Source organism: Drosophila arizonae, chromosome 2 (assembly GCF_054131065.1).
Source record: "Drosophila arizonae isolate 15081-1271.41 chromosome 2, UAZ_ARI_1.0, whole genome shotgun sequence".
In the NCBI taxonomy this organism is placed as follows: domain Eukaryota; kingdom Metazoa; phylum Arthropoda; class Insecta; order Diptera; family Drosophilidae; genus Drosophila; species Drosophila arizonae.
In genome coordinates this window covers 28,539,832-28,559,350 of record NC_142922.1, presented here as the reverse complement: position 1 = coordinate 28,559,350, position 19,519 = coordinate 28,539,832, and the positions used below count along the sequence as shown (strand labels likewise).

Genomic DNA, 19,519 nt, shown 5'->3' with positions numbered 1-19,519 from the left:
TATATGATCCGTTATTATAGCTAAACATATGTTAACTAGTAGGTGGTGGTAAATATGCTGTTCAGCTTATTTAAACTATTGAAAAAATTCTGTTTGCAACTGTTTATTAGAGAATTTCATTTCATAGAAGAAAATTTACATTTATCAATTAAAATAAACATTATATTAAATTCAGTATGTTAACAACGCATTGATTGATAGTTTTATAAGTATATTTCTGTACAGATTGCAAAAAATGCTTAAATACAGAATAATGAAATCAAAATTGGAAATGAGATAAATTCAATTAGGATAACATATTTATATTTTCCAACTATTGTCTGTCCAATGCCTCGACAATCAGTTTTAGGATATTTCGCTTTAGCTCATCAGCTATATGGGGTGGCAGGCGGCGCATTTCGTCGGCTACAAAATCGCCAAAGATTTGGTGAGAATGTGGGTTTGGCTCCCTCACAGCTAAAGATCCTTCGTGCAGTTCTGGAGCTTTCGCAGCCAAGGAGAACATAGTGGAGCAGGTGTCCACCTCTTCCATCAATGACAGTGAGGGTGAGCGCTTGATAGAAACCTCATCATTCGGTTCGAGCTGTAACTGAAAATTGATATCATATTAAGTATGTACATATATATATATATAGACATACGCATTTTTATTTATATATGTTTGGTGACTTACAGAATTGGCTTTGGACTTGCGTGGCTCGCAGACCTCATGCAAAAAGCTTAGAAGCTCAAAGTATTGCCATTTGATCTCAATGTTTTGGGTCGCCTTCGCCTGATAGCTTCTATATTGGGCTCGCAGATTGTCCCACTTCGCCTTGCAGTCGGCCAGGGTGCGATTCAGTTTGCTGGCTATCATTTGAAATGCTTGCTCGCGCGATTTGCTATCCTTGTGATTCGGATTGCTTGGATCCCATAGCAATTTCCGCTGTCCCACGAGCCGGATGAGCAAACGGACATCATCTGGTGTCCACTCCTGTTCGATTTTTCGTGATCTCCGACAGCGTTTCTTGGCGCTTACCTACAAATATGTATTTAGGCTTAAATCAATTATTGAAAAAGATATTTTTATTATTATATTACCCAATTATTGAAGTGTTGTCTAGTTCTCGCCTCCATTGCTTATATGGCGTCTGGCAGAAACCTGGCATAGCGCTGCCAGACTAATATGCCCACAGCTTATATGGCAGCAACTGGCCAAGTAGTTGCCAGATCTGTGCTGCCTATTGTATGACAGCAATTGGCTCAAATATTCATTTGCCAGCATATGCTGGTTACAGTGCTGCCAGATAGTCTTCTATGGCAACATATGGTTGCTTGCCTGTTAAATTGTTTCACTGCTAACAAAATGCTTTGATCGGAGTGTATGACAGCTTGTCAATATATGATAGCCAGCGGTAATTAAAACAACAGATGGCGCCACTGAGAGTTTAACAGATTTCTAATTAGACATTTGTTTATTTTCATTTGTTACCTTGTTTAATGTGTTTTTCTTTCATAAATATATACATATACATATATATAATCACATATGCTGAATCATTCAAATGGAAACTTAAGGCCAATTGCATTAAATTGTACAATTGAGTATGGAACTCGAATCAAACAATAATGCACACACATACTTGAATTCAACTTTGGCTAACTATTGCACGCCACTCGCTTGCTTCGTTCTCTCTCTCTCTCTCTCTTTCAGTATCTCAATATGTAGCTAATCTTACCAAGCACCAGGTGAAAGGTGGCGGAGGGTTCTTAACTTTTAAGTCTCGTCCAAATGCTATTTGTTTTTGTTTTTTGTGTTTTCTGTGTTTTTTTTTTTTTCTTAATAATTTAACAACCACACACGCTGCTTGCTTGTTTCTTGTTATTGCGCTGCTGCTGCTGCGGGCTGCTCAGCTGCATCTGGTGCTTCATTGGCCTCGGCCGGGGCTGCTGGCTCCGCTGGCTGCCCCTCGCCGCCCCACATAAAGCCGCCAGGGCGATCTTCGGCAGCGGCTTGGTAATTGCGTTCAATGTGTTCATTGAAGAGTCTTTTCCTGTAAGAATGATAAAGATGAATAAATCTAAGCTAAAGTTCATGTATAAGCTATATTACAGAAAATACGGCGTCTTAATCAGTCGGAAGCCGTTTGATAGCTGGGGATAGACATCTTCGAGCACATAGTAGATGTGGCCAACGCCCATGCCAATGATATCCACCCAAATGGTATTGCCCAATATCATGGAGCAGCAGAGCAGTACCCAAGGTAGATACGGCGCCTGCACAGATAATGGAAAATATATTCTGTATACAATATGCAATTACAGTCATATTTTGTGGTATTTACCTGAAAGTTGAGCACACCGAAAAAATTCATGGGCACTAAAGGATTGCGCCTGGACCACACATAGACCAGCATTAACGTGAATGCCTGGCCAAGGAACAGCAGATTGACGAAGATGCCAAAGAATGTCATCAGCACGCCGCCAAAGATGAACATCATCACGAAATCAGAGCTGCGCCCGCGGAAGGAGCCGTCCTCCAGCATGCGACAATAGCGATAAGTGAATATCATATTAAAGAAGAAACTGATGCCAATGGTACCAAAGTAGAGGAATGTGGTGGCCAGACGCCAGATTTGAAATTTGCGTACAATCAGTGTGGGATTAAAGTACAACTGAAGCGGCGAGACTAGATCCAAATGCTGGCAAATCAAAGATAAAAGCAAAGCACAAAACATATGCAGATTACGGTACACGTCAGCGTGCATTAGAATCAAATTAGTTGAAACTGTAAAGGACTCACCACCGCCAGCGTTGTGAGCACACAGACTGTGGTATACGCCCTTGTCACTATGGGCACTTCCATATAAAACTGTCGCATTGCATTCATCCTGGAGCTCTATTTGTACCTGGCAAAGTCTTCAAGATGACGGAAATTGAAATTTGCTGGTTATTTTGTGCGAGTTGTTGTAGTTCGGCGCTCTGGCAGCGCTTGCGTTCACATTTGTTGTGGTAATGTGTATGTGGTTACCAAAACAACTTGTAGATGTTGGATTTAAAATTAATATTATTGTTTCATATACTTCTTATTTTGCTAGGCATTGGAGCTATATAAAATAAGTTTGTTATCGTTTATCGTTATACACAGTTATCGCCAAGTGAAACGGACCATCAGCTGACTAGTTAATGTTCGAGTAATTTCGTATGTTGCTTACAACTTTTTTGAATGCATATAGGGTCATAGGTCAGTAGATTTTTATTTATAATATAAAAGCACCAAGTGCCAATTGCCAGCCTGAGCATGTATAACTAAGAAATTTGAAGTGGTAAACAAAGGAATACCTCAAGTGAAATAATATCAAACAAGTGTAGCATTAAAAGGTATATCGATACATCTTACACCTCACGAGCAATCATCGATATAACAGCGCTCACTATTCTAATCGGCTGCAAAAGTACTGGTCGCCATTATCGATTTGTGGCAAAAAAAGAAGAAAAAAATAGAGAATTAAAGATCGCGTTACAGCGTTACGCACCGGCTAAAGAGCGCATTAAACGCGGTGTAAAAATTAATTAGTGCAGTAAAAAAATCGAATGAAAAGTTTGTGGTGCGCCAGCTAGTCGTGTTTTATTTTTCGTTAAGCATTTGCCACAACAACTAATCAATATCAATACGTCTCCCTGCCTCTGAGTGTGCGTGTGTGTGTTCGTGTGCGTGTACTGGCCTGTCTCACAGTGTATGTGTATGTGTGTGCTGTTTGGTCCATTCTTTGGTGCACATAATCAAATTAGATTGGATATATAACTAGTGTTAATTAAGTGAAACCAACAACCACAAAAACAGCTTCATCATGACTATGGCTGGGCAAACAATCAACGACAGGCTGCTGGCTGCTCGTCACAGCCTTGCGGGCCAAGGACTCGCCAAATCAGTGTGCAAGGCCACAACTGAGGAATGCATCGGGCCGAAGAAGAAGCATTTAGATTGTAAGTGCAATTCAAAGAGAATACAAAGAAAACCAGAAAAAATCACATAGTTTTTGACAGAAATCAAAAGGGAAAAATAACGGTCAACACACTCAAAGTGGCAAAAAAAAAAAAAAAAACTGTCGCCTTGTTAACATTTTGCCATTCATTCAATTACAGAAAGAGGCATTTGCTCTCTTCTCTCCTAGTAGAAGGCAGATTTTTTTCTTTTTTTGGGTGACTTGTAACGTTACATTTGTATGTATGTGTGTGTCTTGAGAGAGTTTTTCAATATTTTATCTTGGGTGTTTCGTTATGGCAATTACTGCAAACTTTTATCATGTTGTGTATAGCTTGATTTCTTACTCACTGAAATAAACCGCTTCCGTGTAAATTCACGCCCACTCTCTAAAAAGTTTTTTTTTTTTTTTTTTTTTTTTTTTTTTGCAATGCACCTGCTGCCTCGCCTCAGCTGCTGATTGTGGTCTTTCCTTTTGAATGCTTCGTCATTCGCTCTCAATGCTCTAGGCCTCTCTTTCTAATGTTACGTCACTTTCTCACGGCTGCACGTGTGTATGATTTACAATGAGCTTTTGTGTGTGTGTGTGTAACAGCATTAGATATTATATGTTGCTGTTGTTGGAGTATGTACCGTTTCAACGGTGTCATTGCCTTTTAAATTTATTCATAATCTGTGTGCAACAACAAAAACTACAACTACAACTGCAACGACTGCAAGAAAATCTAAGGTTCGTCTATGTTTTACATTGCATTTCTGATTGGCTAAACAAAGTGATCTTTTGTGTTGCCTTATTGGATTCTGGTTGACTTTTTTGCCTCCACTGCTTTTTCATATGTGTATGCGTGTGGTTCTATGTATGTGTGCTGCTTTGACCTGCTTCTTATTTAAGTTTGCCGTTTCTTTGGCACGTTTGCAACTTTGTTGTTGTCCAATAAGCGCGAAATGAGTCATGAGAAATTTTTGGTAATGCTTAGTACCGTTGGCAAATATATACACAAATGCATATGTATTTATGCTCGTGTATGTACATGATTACATACATTTTTATTACATCTTTTGTGTACTCTTCTTGGAAATTATGTGGAGTTGTCACATAATGAGCATACATAAATAAATACATACATAAAGCTTTGGCTAGTAAATACTGTGCTGGTATTTGTATGCCTGTGTGTGTGTGCTTGTTATTATAATTATGTATGTAGGTAAACAAAAATAAATCAAGCTGGAGCTTGCGGTCAAGCATTGCCCGCGTAATGCTTCAGCTCCAATTGGCCAAACTGATTCAGAGAGGATTCGTTTCCAGTCAGAACCGAGTATGCTGCTCATTGAAATATATTATTTGAATTTGACTAGAATTGAATAGAAATAAAAAAAAAAAAAAAATAGAAAATAGAAAAATGTAATGTAAATGAAATGTAATAAAATAATTTAAATATAATATAAATGTAAATACTTAAATCATTTTTTAAATTTATAAAGTGCACAAATGCAAAATACCGTTTTGGTTTACATACGGTATTTAAATAAATGTCCATAAAGATATGTTAATTGGGTAGTTTGTTCCAAAAGAGATTTCAATAGGTGAGCTTTATTTGTGATCAGAATGCTATTCATATAAACAAAAAAGCCGAGCAGAGTCTAAAACAACCTGTGCCTTAACGCAAGCAAATTAAAAGTTTGAAAATAAAACCAAAGCCAATCAAGAAGTAAATTAAAAAAAAAATCATTAAAAGACACACATCAGCTACAACTTAGAAATTAAGAGAGAAAAATAAGAAAAAAGAAAACCTGTTCTCCGATTACATTTTGCCCAAAGCAGGTAGAATGTAAAAAATACGATTAACTTCTCTCATTTACCCTTTCAACTCTTTTTGTTTTCGTTGCCAATAACAAAAAATAAAACTGTGAATGAAACCAGTTGGGAAATCGAGGAAACTCAGGTACTTTAGCTCCGGAGTTCTGCAGCTGAAGCTGTTCAAACAAATACCTACATTTAAATACAAGTTCAATTAGCACTAAAATCTCAGAAATACAGGTGCTGTAAAGCCTCCAAAAAATGTGGAACTTGGAACTGAAAATATTCAAACAGAAAACAAATCTGAATATTATATTTATTTCTTCTATAAGCATGCTCCAGTTCAGTAAAGTAAATTCTAATTTGGGTCAATAGGTTTCAAGGGCGAATACCCTGTAGTCAGTGTGCAGAGGCATGCATAACGTATAAGCGAACGCAGTGAAGAGCTACAGCTATATATAGATCTGTTTGAGCATGCATATAAAGAGCTGTATACCTAATTTCATGCGCCGAATGACTTTAAGCTCAAGATAATGAAGTATGTACATATATATTTTAATAAAATTTATATTAACTATAGATGCAAGCTAGCCTAATACATATATTCAACTTAATTTAGTTTCATTAAAACTTGCGAAAAGTTTAGTTCGAGTTGAAAACTTTTTAGTCTTTAACCATGAAACCATGTTTCCAAATCAAAATCTTTGCTTCAAGCTAGTTTTTATTATAACTTTGGAAATACGATCAATAATTCAGTTGAGCGTTAATTTAAAGAATATCGAACGAATTTCCATATATTTACGTATTTATTTCAATTTATGTGCATATATACGAATATCAATCATTGAATTGAATCAAATGATTTGAATGCTTGTATGGCTGGGTATGTGTATGTGTGCCTGTGTATATGTGTATATGTGTGTGTGTGTCTGTGTGTGTAAGCAATCAACGAGTGCATTTAAATCATCTGCCCATATGTCTGTAAATATACGCCCCTCTTTAAATGCCGATAACACGCTGTTGGGGGAAAAACAGTCTGATGATACTTATATAATATCCACAATATATGTATGTATATATTTGATGTATATAATGCCATTTGGCTGCAGAGACAAAGCTTATCACAATTTGAATGCATGTCGGGACTTTGGAGGCGGCATAAAATGTCGTCTGTGCAGAAGTTGAGCGTGATATTGGATTGGAACGAACAATGGATCGGCCACAGAAGTCGGCTTCAATCAGATGATAACACCACACAGTAAAAACTGAGTTGAACGAACACCCAAGATATTTGGTATTTAGTAGCATTGTATATATATTTTATTAGGGTATTTATTGTACCCTGCTCTGTCTGCAGTAATATGAAATAACATGCAAGCTGTCCATTTGTATTTCATTTCATTTCCCAATTCTCTTTGCAGATCTGGTGCACTGCACAAACGAACCGAATGTCTCGATTCCCCATTTGGCCAATTTACTTATCGAGCGCTCGCAGAATGCCAACTGGGTGGTCGTCTATAAATCGCTGATAACCACACATCATTTGATGGCGTACGGCAATGAGGTTTGTACTGGCTCTCTAAATGATCCGCTGTCAACATAGCTATTCAGGGGGCGTACTATATATGTATATGTATATGTATATAATACAATTGAAGAGAGTAAAAGTAAAAGTAATTTAATTGATATATATTTATATAATATACATATATTCTATATTATTGAATTCAAATTCAATTTGTGTATCATATATGATTTAATTTAATATAATAGATATATATTTATAATTTGTATATAATAATTTTATAATTTAATTTAAATTTAATTTATATGCTTACATATTGCTTTTACTTTTCTTCTTTTCACTTTTGCTTGCCCTCTTTTTAGCACTACGAAAAGGTCACGTTCATTGTCGCTTTGCTTGTATTTGATTTGTTTTATTCTCTTTTATTTCTGTTGCTGCTTGATTTGCCTTGCTTTGCTCTGCGTGCTCTTTGTTTGTTCCTCCTATTTCCTCTTTTGGCGACACATTCGCCAAGTTTTCTTTGTGCCGCACTTTCTGTGGTTTAATTGCAACTCCTCCCAGCTGTTGTTTTCTGGGCGCTGAAAGCGAACCCGACTTTAGCTGGCAATGAAATGATATATGTTATCAAATATTGCTTTAATGTAGGGTTAGCTTTAATGGACTAAATATTTGGGTGCATTATTCATAGATTGCTGGCACGAATTCCTGTTTACTAACTCAGCTGTCTTATCTGTCTTCTTTTCAGCGTTTCATGCAATATCTCGCCTCGAGCAACTCAACATTTAATCTCAGCTCCTTTCTGGACAAAGGAACTGTGCAAGGTATAAACACGAATAAATTTGCAGGCACTCAAAGGCCCTAAAAAGTCTTTGAAGAAGATGAAAATAATGAAACAATGCGAAACACTTGATGCTTTCTAACATTTGCTCATGCTCTCCACAAACACAGCATACAACAGAACATTTAACTATTTAACTTTGTTATTTGTTATACAAATATAATATTACATGCTTCTCCCTCTGCTCTTCTCTTTCTGCTCTCACTCACACTTGAATGCTGCGAATCGCGTTTGGCCTGTTCATTTGTGTAATTCGTTCTAATGATAACATTTAAATAATAACAATAATAATACTGTGCCTCGACTATCAACTAAAACGCGCTGCTTACTCACATACAAACACACTCACACACATATACATGTAAAATCAAAAATTCATATATAAAAAATCATTCTTAATATATAAAAATATATAAATAATATATGCAATGCGAATTATGAACCTATACTACAGATGGTGGCATGGGCGTTCCAGGTGGCAGAATGGGTGAGTATTTCTTGAAGAAGAAACTTTTTCATAATGGCTACGGGGTTATCCAGCAACAGCAAAACATGCAAACTGTACACTAACGATTGAGGTCATGGCTCCAAACTAAAGCTCAAGAAACCATATTTATATACACAAAAGCAAGACAAATTTTTGACTAACTGTATTTAACTAAACCCATAACCCAATTGTTATATTTGGCGTTCAAAATTGACTGTTCGACAGACGTGTACTAAATGTGTCGTAAATTAGCAACAAATTAACTGAAGAATAATACCCTATTATTATCACACACCATAGGCTATGATATGTCGCCCTTCATAAGACGCTATGCCAAATATTTGAATGAGAAGTCGCTCTCGTATCGCGCCATGGCTTTCGATTTTTGCAAAGTGAAGCGCGGGTAAGTTGAGCACTTATAATATATAGTTTATGATTCGTATTAATCAACATTCAATATTTTAGGAAAGAGGAGGGCTCCTTGCGTAATATGAATGCGGAGAAACTTTTGAAGACGCTGCCGGTGTTGCAGGCTCAATTGGATGCACTTCTGGAGTTCGACTGTCAGTCCAATGATTTGACTAACGGTATGTGCATGCCACGATATCTTTGCTTCAATGTATATATTTATATGTACTCTTTCCGTAGGCGTCATCAATATGAGCTTCATGCTGCTGTTCCGTGACTTAATTCGTCTGTTTGCCTGCTATAATGATGGCATTATCAATTTACTGGAGAAATACTTTGACATGAACAAGAAGCATGCACGCGATGCTCTAGACTTGTACAAAAAGTTTTTGGTTCGCATGGATCGTGTGGGGGAATTCCTAAAAGTGGCCGAGGTGCGCTCAATGAATTACCTATAAATTGTACGGATTGTTTAACTGAATTGGTTGTTGCCTTTTGCAGAATGTTGGCATTGATAAGGGCGATATACCCGATTTGACAAAGGCGCCCAGCTCTTTGTTGGATGCCTTGGAGCAGCATTTGGCCACGCTGGAGGGTCGCAAGGTCTCTGCGGCCAATACGCCCACACAATCGTCGAGGTGTGTTGCGGTAGACAGTTAACTAGTTATTAGATTTGAAGCTTATGATATTAGTTTATTAATTATTGTGTTATTGAAAGTTCATTGTTTACTTTTTTATATTTTACTTTAATTATTTTAACATTTAATTTGTTTGCTAAGTTGATTTATGTTTTCCCTTTTCTGTTTCTTCTCTATGATTTGTTGCATTTGATTTGTTGGCGCAGCTATCAACGCACAAATGTTAAATCCGCTGTCTCTGCACTCTCTTCAACTAGCTCGGCATTTGGCACTGCGGCAGCATCTAGTAAATTTGACACCTCCAATGGCATCGATGAGCAGCTGAAGGCCCAGGTGCTGGCTGAGGAGGAGGCCGCCATGAATCAGTACAAAGTGAGTACACACATATATTTGATTTGATTGAATATCAATTGATGATGAATTAACTGACTTGTTCTCCCTTGTTCATCAGTCCAAGGTATCGTCGCCCACTAGCAGCGGTGCTGGTGGTGCTAGCGCTGCACTAACAAATCCATTCCTATCGTCACCGCCAGCCGCCCAGGCTGGTCAGCCGATAGTTGATCTGTTTGGTGCCGCGTCGGCACAGCCCGCTGCTGCTGCAGCAGCATCTGGCGCTTCACAGGCGCTTGCCACAAAGGCGTCCGACGATTTGCTGCAGCTGGGCAATCCGTTTGCCGACATGTTCGAGGCCAGTGGCAACAGTGTGGCAGCTGCCACCACCGGAGCAACAGGTGCTGCACTCAATGCCAATAATTTATGGATGCATAATAACGGTAGCATGCTATAATTTTCTTATTATTTAATTGATTAAGATTTTCAGTTGACTTTAGTTAGTTAATTCAAACGTTGACGCTTAGGTGTTGCCTTAAAGTTTTTCTTTCTACGATATAAGTCTATATCTATATGTATATGTATTACCCATGTTGTCTCTGTAGCTGTGTCAGATCCAGACACTTAAAAGGCGCGCACTCCGTCCCAGCTCTTGCTCTTACTCTTTCTCTCTCTCCCTCTTTCTCTATCTTTTCTCGCTCTCTCTCTCTATATATATATGGCCGTCCTCAAGCACAAACTTTTGATGCACATATTTTTCCTATCATAAATAACATAAACTTTCAATTATGTTTATTTTGTATATTATGTATTTGATATAATTTTGTAAGTTATTATTTACTCATTTTTGAATTTCTTCGTCTAATGTATTGTTGCTCTTCATTTTCATCACTGGTTTTTTTCTCCACTACCCTAAAACAAACAACCAACAACTACAACAACAACAACAACATGACTCGATAAATATTCGATAAATCATACACACACAACTATGAAAAAAAAATCCCATAAAAAAAAAAAAAAACATAAAATAGGTTTCAATGGCTCTACAGTTTCCTCCGCTGCTGCTACAAATGCATTCGTTTCCGATAGTAATTTTACGTCCGTTTTCGGTAATACGGAACCAACAGGTAAGTGCTCCCAAAGAAGCAACTAAAGCCGGTTAATTTCTCTCATTAATACATTTACAATTGCAATGCAACTTAATATTAATCAATTCATTTATAATTACTTATATGTAAAGCGAAAGTAACATGAGGGGGGCTAAAGATTAGTTAAAGTATTGCTTTTTTGTGGTGCGGTTCTCGTAACTCTTAACTCTTAGCATATATAAATGTTTTATTTTTCTCTACTCGTATTAATTACTGGTATGTTTAGCATGTTCTACTAATAATATAACTAATTCACTCTAAAGTTTTCGTGTTTTGATAATGCCAAGAGTACACCCGCTCCAAAGAAAACGAAGAGAAGGCTAGACTACAGTCCATCCATCACATCTAGTTTAGTTTAAGTTTCGCAAACACCTGAAACTTTTTGCTGTATGCGTGAAACTCAATTCTACACAGTTTTTTTTTCGAACTTTGATAATTTTGAATTTTGTGTGCATAATTTTGGTTGATTTTGAAGATTTAGTTTTACCTACGCTTATAATTTAATTAATTTTTCTTATGGCTATCCCCAACGAAATATCCTTGCGAATATGTTTACTTGTGTCGAACGATAAAAGCCGCGTCGTCAGCCCCGTTGCCAAATCCCTTTTTCGATGATGCCGTTGTCTATGGCCAGCTTGGGGAGCCACAGTATCAGCCACAACAACAGCAACAGCGACTACAACAACAGCAACAGCAGGCCGCATTATTTTATATGCAACAACAACAGCAGCAGCAGCAACAACAGCAAGAGCTGGCCTTTTTAACAACTTCCACGATGTCTCCATTCCCCACAGGTGAACGATTGCGAGCCAAATGAAACGCAGAACCCAATTTTTACGTTGCGCGCTTTGTGTTTGTACAAAGCTTCAATTGTCCCACACTGGCCTCATCTTTGTTGTGCTTGTAGTGCTGCGTATACACACACACACACACACACACGTACACACAGTAGAACACACAATCGTCTAAAGTCTGTCTCTCTATTCAACAGAGTCTTTCGCAAATGCATTTCCAAGTACTTATGAGTAATGCAAATAAGTCATAAAAACTGAAAGCAAAGCAAAAAAAAAAAAAGAAAGAAAAATGAAAATAAATAGTAGTTTTGATTAGGAATTTTTGAGTAAAAGTTTGCAGACTTGTTAGACTTTAAAGTAATTATATGGTGGTACTTCGATTACATTTATTTGATGTGCTATAGAATTTCAAATATTTCCATAATTTATAACTTAATCCTATTGCTCTTTGTTTTTCCTACGGCCAAGTACTTGGTATGCTTTGTAAGGATATTCATTTCATTCGATCAGACAAAAATCCTGCTTGCTATTTGCAGTGTATTCGTGCCAGACTCCTGATAATGCTTACAAATCCCACCGCTATTCATGTACGTAAATCTTTGGTTCTCGAAACAAGTTTGTTGTCAGTCTTAGTTTTATTTATTTTTTACTCGTACAAATTGCGTGAGTGTGTCCTGAAATGTGTTTCATAATGTGTAAGTCGGATTTACAAATTAAGACAGACGAAAACTTTAATTAAATAGTAAATAATAAATAGATTTAGTTTTGGGTCTCTGAATGTCTTTGAGCTGTCTTTAGCTAGTCCAAGTCTTACGGGTCTCTTGCTAACGTTATTCCTGTTTCCTCTCTGTTTCTATTTCAATTCTTAATCATTTAAATTTTCAAAGATATTCGCTTCTAGTTAAATAATTCATAGTAAATTAATATATAATATATGCACCTCAATTGATACATGCTTGATAAACCGCTTAACTAATTATATACTAACTAACTAATGCCAAATTATCATACAAAACCTGTCTGTTGTGAAACATTTATTATAATTATCAAACAGAACAGCGCAAAAAATGCACATAGAACATTATATAGAAAAAGAACAAACGAAATCTTTATTCACAATATTTATTTTGTCAATGTATTTTTTCTCTTTTTCTCTTTTTTATGTTCTTATGTACGTAACATAAAAATAAATACAAATACGACACATTAACACACATTGTCTCATGTTTACAATACGTTAATGTTGGTGGCACAAATCCTTGAACAAAAATACAATTTATATATACATATATATACACATATATAATATATGTATATATAATTGTATGTCTCCTAAAACGACAACGAAATCATTTTAAAACCGGGCGAAAACTTGCAAATCGAAACAAACGAATATCTCATTAAACAATTGTTGTGGGCTTCCATTTGTATCATAAAATCAACAACAACAACAACAACATCTGTGTATGTCTGTGTAAATGTCTGCCTATAACGGTGTGCTGGCTATATCTCGTACAACAACAACAACAACTATTGTATGTCATACATAAAAAGGCTTTGATGCTTTGGGCGATGTTCTGAAACCGGCCACAGCCAACAGCAATCAAATGAATGTTGTCGCCGCAGGTGCCGCTTACCAGGGCTTCAATGCCAGCAGTCCGGCCCTAACATTGCAACAGCAACAACAAATGAATACACAACAGCAGCAGCTACTCATACAGCAACAACAACAGCAGCAGCAACAACACCAACAACAACAGCAACAACAACCAGCTGGCACTGGCAAGATAATAACGGGCGACCTGGATAGTTCACTAATGTCCCTAGTTGATAATTTAAATATAAATAAAACAGCGAGTGCAAAGTGAGTAAAATCGACAAGTAAATGTGCGTATGCCTGTATGTGTATGTGTATGTGTGCGTGTGTAGATAATCCATGTGTGCGTGTGTGGGAGGAATATGAGAAATACATCAGCCAATCAACCACCTTCAAAATGTCTCATCAAACGAAAAGCATCCATGCCAGTTTTTGAGTTTTATTACTAAGACTCAAAGACGCAATGCTACTCCGTCTCATAACACACTCCCATCTGAGCATTTCCAGCCGAAGGTCAAGCATGATCCAAATTTATTAATATAATAATAAAATATTAAGCCGGAGAGCAAAAAGTATCGAAGCTTTCACATCCATAAAAATTTGTAATATTCTCTTATTATAAATACCCCTCCGAAGAATTGAAAGAAAGAGCTTCTCTTCTTCTGTACTTATGGACATTTGATTTGTCTCATGGCTCCTTTGGATAATACAGCTTACAAAGTACGCATTTTTTGGTAACCTCAATGCTTGACCCTGGAAGTGCTCTCAAGTCTCGTCCCATATTAATTACCCTCATATCCCATCATTTCATGTTCCATTTGTGTACATAACCAGTTTCCCCATTTTAGTTTTCCAACTAATTCGAGTAAATATTTTAGAAACGTAATCGAAATTCAAAACAAAAAAAAAAAACAACAAAGTTTCATTGATTTCGTGTCTCTCTATATATCATTACTCTCTTACCCCATATGTATCTCATAGACCCGTGCAATGGAATTCACCTAAAAATACAGCGAAACCAGGTGCTAATTGGACACCTCAACCAATGGCGGCTACAACTGGTGCTGGCTATCGTCCAATGGTGAGTTATGACCACAGCTAACTCTCTACTCTTTCTTTCTCTCAACTCAACTCAACTCAATTCAATTCAATTCAACTCAACCGAAACTCAACTCAACCGAAACTCAACTCAATCAAAACTCAACTCAATCGAAACTCAATTAAATACAACAACAAAGACATGAGATAATATCAGAGCTATAACTGTTATATGTACATATATATATATATCTCATATACATACATATATATACATATATAACTTTATAGATAGACCTTTTGTGCTCTTAGAGCAAAAGACCAAGAATGTTTGAGGGAACAATAAAGATGATGGTATCCTAAAGATTGTGTCACACAACACTCTAGGCTCACTATCCATGTAACATACAATTTGTCTTATGATTATGATTTTGTTTCTTCTATTTTTCAGTTTTGTACATTTTTCTTCTTTTGCAAATATTTTTTCATTTCAAGAACCGCACTTTGCCTAACAACAACAGCTACTTGGTTTATTTTTTATTTATAATGTCTTGATCTGTGACTTGATTTAACCCAAAAATATAATCTAGATGTTGTGGCCATTTTTACTATATAATATATATTTTTTACATACATATATCTCTTGAATTGGCATAGAGCTATAAAAGCACAAACCAAGTTGTTGCAAGTTGAACGTTTATTTGATTCATTTCGATTATACTATGTGATATATTGGTTAAGGTCCTCTCATGTAAAACACTGCATCACACAACGACAACTACAACAACAGCAACAACTACACCTAGCACTAGGGCAAACTATTGTGGCACACCTCGTCAGTGTAGGTATCGAGCAGCTACTTGAAATAGCTAACCTACATAAGCAGGCCAATTATTCACTTGTACTCGTACATACACACACCTAACTGTATTTATTCCATTTTGATTTGATTTTTATTTTTATTTATTTCTGTCTTAATGTTAACTTATATATATATATACACATACATATATATAAACTATCACTTTCTTTTCTTTATTTTATGTTGCTTTATATATTTCAACTATCCAACGCATACCGCAATATCGAAATATATCCAAATAATAATAATAATTTATGATAAATAATAAAAAAAAAACAAATAAATAATATATCAAAATTTCAACACCTAAAATAAATATGTAATTCACGATGCTCCTGTGTTAATGCTGACTGTATGCTTGTGTTGTATATGTATTGAAATATAAACACACACATATATACATGTGTATATCTATATATGAATATGTGTGAATATTGATGTATATATGCATATATTATATATATTTATATGTATGCATACATAGGCACATGGCATGACCGTAAGTCCTGCGCCAATCACAATCAATCATCCGTATATACATGCTAGTTATCCTGTTATGCCAAATTATATGCAGGTAAGAATGATGCAAACGAACCGAAACGTAAACAACAATTATACAATAATACAATCAAAAAACCATACAGAAACAATTTTGAATAAAACATAATCAAATATAAAATAAATGTTTATACTTACTATATTTTTCAGTTGCATTTAGTTTACTTTCATTAAACGAATTATAAATATATATATTGTGCCTATTTACGACTTTTACTTTTGATTATGTTTCAACTTATCTACTTTATTTTTATTTTTGTTTAGTTTTTTAGTTATTCATTCTGATTTTTGCCTATCTTAAGTTAAGACTTCACTCTCACTATCAAATCTACCTACTCTGACTATTGCCCTACGCACAGAGCCTTCCGAACTGTTGCCCCGTGCTCTATTTCTATGGTTATGGTATCCACTATCGCAACCCCGTCTCTCTCACTCTCTCACTCTCACTCTCTCTCTCTATATATATAATAGGTCTCTCTTGACACTCGAGAAAATTTTGATTTTTCTGTTTGAAAATTCATATTCCTATAAGTTTGATGGGGTTTTAAAATTTTGAATTTTGACAATATTATTATTATAATTTGTTTTTGTAGAGAGATGTTTTCTGAACTGAGTTTTTATTTTCGTTGTATGTCCTATGTAGAGTTCACTAACCCCAAGTTTGGAAAACTCACATATGTATATATATATTTCTAAATATATATACTATATATGTATGTAGCTCACGGCGGCCAATCTCAAATAGCCAAATACTTGTTAACCAACAACTCTTTCTACCCAATAACTTCCGCAACTTATGTCTAATCCTTAGTCGTTCAAGTAATCCTCCAATTCCTTGCATGATTTGGAAGTTTGATCAAACGATAAATACTGATATTGATTCGAGCCTGTTCTAATGAGTTATTTTAATGATTGTAGGGCATGCCGGTGATGGGGCAGCAGCCGAGTATGCTGCCACAAGCAGCCCCTTTGACTGGGGGGCAGCCGACGATGATGGGCGTGGCGCACAGTAATGCGACGGTGCCAGCAGCGACAGGGATCATGCAACCCACGCAGGCGACGCAGAATGGAGGCAATAAAAATGTACCACTCGATCCATTTGGGGCGTTATAAGGCGCCACCTCAACACACACACACGAACACATAAGGAGACACACAAGCACACACATGCACACATTAAGCGCTATAACCTCATAGACAACATTACAAATACACACACACACACACACACACACACACACAGAGAATACATAATATATGAATATATATTTGCAGATATTATAAAAAGATTAAAGAAAATTCAAATTCAACACAAAAGTAAGAAATTATAAATGTTTACACTATGCTACAAACGAAATGAAAACGCTAAGAATTCTATTATAATGTTGAGCAAGCATACATACACACATACACAAATTGCTATATACATATATACATATACATATATATTTATATTATTACTATAAAACGTAAAATGAGTTTGACTATTTATATGTATACAACAATTTATATAACTTGTATGCAAGAATTTCCATAATTAGCTAAAGTGAAACAGAAAGCAAATATAAAAACGAAACGTAAAAAAAAACAGAGTAGCCTATGTGAAATATACCTACATACATATGTGTAAATCCTACATATTAAGTGTAAGCAAGAACCTGTAGTTGTGTCCTACGCCAATCACTAAACCTAAAGCTAAAGCTAAAAACGAAACACACGTCAAATGGAATCTGTTAAATACTGAAATTTATTGTACACTATCGGAAATTATATATATATATTATTAAAATCTTTGTAGACGCCATAAAGCTATAAACTATGTTACAATTATGCTTAGATGAGAGCGTATTTGAGCCTCTTAAACAATTTGCAATATTTTAAACCGTTTATAAATCTATTAGTTTTCTATTGTTATCTTTAGTCTATTTTTTCAGACGTTTAGTTTTTGTTTATTGTTAAAAACGCGAAAATGGCAGTATGGAAAGTGTGGAAAAGAACAGTTATTCGTATTTGTAAAAGCATTCCAAGCTAGTTTCAATTTGGTCCCAAATTCAATTTGTATATTTTTAGGTATTATTTCAATTTGCGCTGAGTTGCACTATTATAATTGTATATTTAAAGTGAGTGGAAATCAACTTATATATATTTATATTTATATATATATTTGTGTGTATATGCATAATGTTCTAAGGCATGCGTTGTATTAGCCATTTATGAAATTGTTTGATAAACAAACAGTAAAAATTAAACAAATCAAATCCAATCCAATATATAAAATAATATATATACACATATACAATATATATATATATGTATATATAGGTCATTTATAAATTGTTTAAATAAGCTAAGGGGCGGCAATACGCTGGAACTGTGTTTAAATAAATCTTCGCATATATAATACACGAGATAAACGATTTCTTTTTACTTATTATTGTTAATAATCTTCTGTTGCAGTTGCAGTTGAATTTGTTTTTTTCTATGTCTCACTTAGCGCTTCTGCAACACGAATGCCAACTGCCACACTGCGTTTCCCTTTCGAATTGTGCTCTTTAGTATTTAATTTAAGAGATCTGAAATCGAAATCATGTACCTAAAGTATCTCTGACTAATTTGCGCTGTGCCTACAAGTAGGCGTTAGTTTCTTGTAAAACCCGAGAAATCGCCGTGCGTCGTAGAGTAGGCAACACAAAATACTCTCTCTCACACACACACACACACGCATACACACAGCAATGCAATAATATTTAGAAGCAACAATCATACATGGAATTTTCATGAAATCTATAGCTACAAGTAAAGATCGAACAAATCAATGTAAATTATAAATTATACACTAAATATTACTATAACTGACAAAAAAAAAAAGAAAAGAAGAAATGAAAAAAAAAAAAAGAGTTTTATGACAATATTTGTACGCTGCTGTTTGAGCTAAACCTTAACCCAGAACAAAACCTTTATCTAGGCCTGCGAAGGAGAAATACATTCAAGTACTACCTAAACTAATAAAGTACGTATCCAACTCTATCTACACCTGAGAATTTCCAAAAAATTACAAAACTTTGGCATGAAAGAAAACTCGAAATGAAAAATGAATATTTACACTGAAAAAAAAAAAAAAAAGAAAACAAGCGGAAATTAAAGAAAATTAGCTTATCATTGAGAGATATACAAGCATACAGAACTTGTAGATAAATGTAAGAAGTGCAATAGAGTTGATCGTGCACATAATATATATAAACAATATACAGTTTACTTTAAAACAGAACAAATTGTTAAATGTGTTTCTATTAGTTAATTTCTTGCCCAGCGAAAGCAAAACAATATATGTACACCAAATATTTTCACGAAAATATAGAAGAAATTATTTTATGCAGACTATATAAGTAATACAACAACATACTCAAGTACAAGCTAAGAGAAAATTCTATTGAAACATTTTATGACTTGTATAAGAATTTATGTTTAAAGAAATAATAAAACATACAAAAAAAATAAATAAAAAATGTTAGTGCAAAATAAATGTGTAAA

The 19,519-nt window shown here is 35.3% G+C and overlaps 3 protein-coding genes and 1 long non-coding RNA gene across 19 annotated transcripts; 1 reads left to right on the top strand and 3 right to left on the bottom strand.

The window, feature by feature from the left end:
• Positions 1-93: 93 nt before the first annotated feature.
• On the bottom strand, positions 94-1,273 carry LOC108609764 (uncharacterized). Its single transcript, XM_018001514.2, has 3 exons — positions 1,081-1,273; positions 674-1,018; positions 94-589 (listed from the first exon to the last, which is right to left on the bottom strand). Exons 1-3 carry the CDS (start codon positions 1,114-1,116, stop codon positions 314-316), a joined length of 657 nt encoding a protein of 218 aa, XP_017857003.1. The 5' UTR covers positions 1,117-1,273; the 3' UTR covers positions 94-313.
• Positions 1,274-1,420: 147 nt separating this feature from the next.
• Positions 1,421-3,278, bottom strand: Der-2 (Derlin 2). The gene is made up of 4 exons (XM_018000924.2): positions 2,783-3,278; positions 2,325-2,681; positions 2,093-2,256; positions 1,421-2,033 (listed from the first exon to the last, which is right to left on the bottom strand). The coding sequence occupies exons 1-4, from the start codon at positions 2,867-2,869 to the stop codon at positions 1,862-1,864; spliced, it is 780 nt and encodes a 259-aa protein (XP_017856413.1). The 5' UTR covers positions 2,870-3,278; the 3' UTR covers positions 1,421-1,861.
• Positions 3,279-3,394: 116 nt separating this feature from the next.
• On the top strand, positions 3,395-19,470 carry lap (phosphatidylinositol-binding clathrin assembly protein lap). 16 transcript variants are annotated; one of them, XM_089463122.1, is made up of 16 exons: positions 3,395-3,966; positions 7,184-7,326; positions 8,033-8,108; positions 8,580-8,612; positions 8,913-9,015; positions 9,078-9,199; positions 9,261-9,454; positions 9,522-9,658; positions 9,916-10,030; positions 10,110-10,389; positions 11,023-11,118; positions 11,715-11,933; positions 13,488-13,797; positions 14,512-14,611; positions 15,915-16,004; positions 16,907-19,470. In XM_089463122.1, the coding sequence occupies exons 1-16, from the start codon at positions 3,831-3,833 to the stop codon at positions 17,099-17,101; spliced, it is 2,349 nt and encodes a 782-aa protein (XP_089319248.1). In that variant the 5' UTR covers positions 3,395-3,830; the 3' UTR covers positions 17,102-19,470. The 16 variants fall into 16 exon arrangements, with proteins under 16 accessions (XP_089319248.1, XP_089319245.1, XP_089319244.1 ...); XM_089463119.1 differs by having other exon boundaries at positions 10,110-10,431; XM_089463118.1 differs by having other exon boundaries at positions 9,865-10,030.
• Positions 7,245-8,517, bottom strand: LOC149270702 (uncharacterized). Its single transcript, XR_016268713.1, has 3 exons — positions 8,335-8,517; positions 7,601-7,887; positions 7,245-7,381 (listed from the first exon to the last, which is right to left on the bottom strand). It is a non-coding gene; the product is annotated as an uncharacterized LOC149270702 (long non-coding RNA).
• Positions 19,471-19,519: the final 49 nt, after the last annotated feature.

What these genes read in the sequence shown, in the direction of transcription:
- LOC108609764 (XM_018001514.2), bottom strand. Translation starts at nt 1,116, where the DNA reads ATGGAGGCGAGAACTAGACAACACTTCAATAATTGG. An exon ending in GACAACACTTCAATAATTGG is followed by an intron (nt 1,019 to 1,080) that starts GTAATATAATAA and finishes ACATATTTGTAG; the next exon opens with GTAAGCGCCAAGAAACGCTG. An exon ending in GCAAGTCCAAAGCCAATTCT is followed by an intron (nt 590 to 673) that starts GTAAGTCACCAA and finishes ATCAATTTTCAG; the next exon opens with TTACAGCTCGAACCGAATGA.
- lap (XM_089463116.1), top strand. Translation starts at nt 3,831, where the DNA reads ATGACTATGGCTGGGCAAACAATCAACGACAGGCTGCTGGCTGCTCGT. An exon ending in TGATGGCGTACGGCAATGAG is followed by an intron (nt 7,327 to 8,032) that starts GTTTGTACTGGC and finishes TCTTCTTTTCAG; the next exon opens with CGTTTCATGCAATATCTCGC. An exon ending in AATTCCTAAAAGTGGCCGAG is followed by an intron (nt 9,455 to 9,521) that starts GTGCGCTCAATG and finishes TGCCTTTTGCAG; the next exon opens with AATGTTGGCATTGATAAGGG.
- Der-2 (XM_018000924.2), bottom strand. Translation starts at nt 2,869, where the DNA reads ATGAATGCAATGCGACAGTTTTATATGGAAGTGCCCATAGTGACAAGG. An exon ending in TGCTCACAACGCTGGCGGTG is followed by an intron (nt 2,682 to 2,782) that starts GTGAGTCCTTTA and finishes TTGATTTGCCAG; the next exon opens with CATTTGGATCTAGTCTCGCC. An exon ending in ATTAAGACGCCGTATTTTCT is followed by an intron (nt 2,034 to 2,092) that starts GTAATATAGCTT and finishes TCATTCTTACAG; the next exon opens with GAAAAGACTCTTCAATGAAC.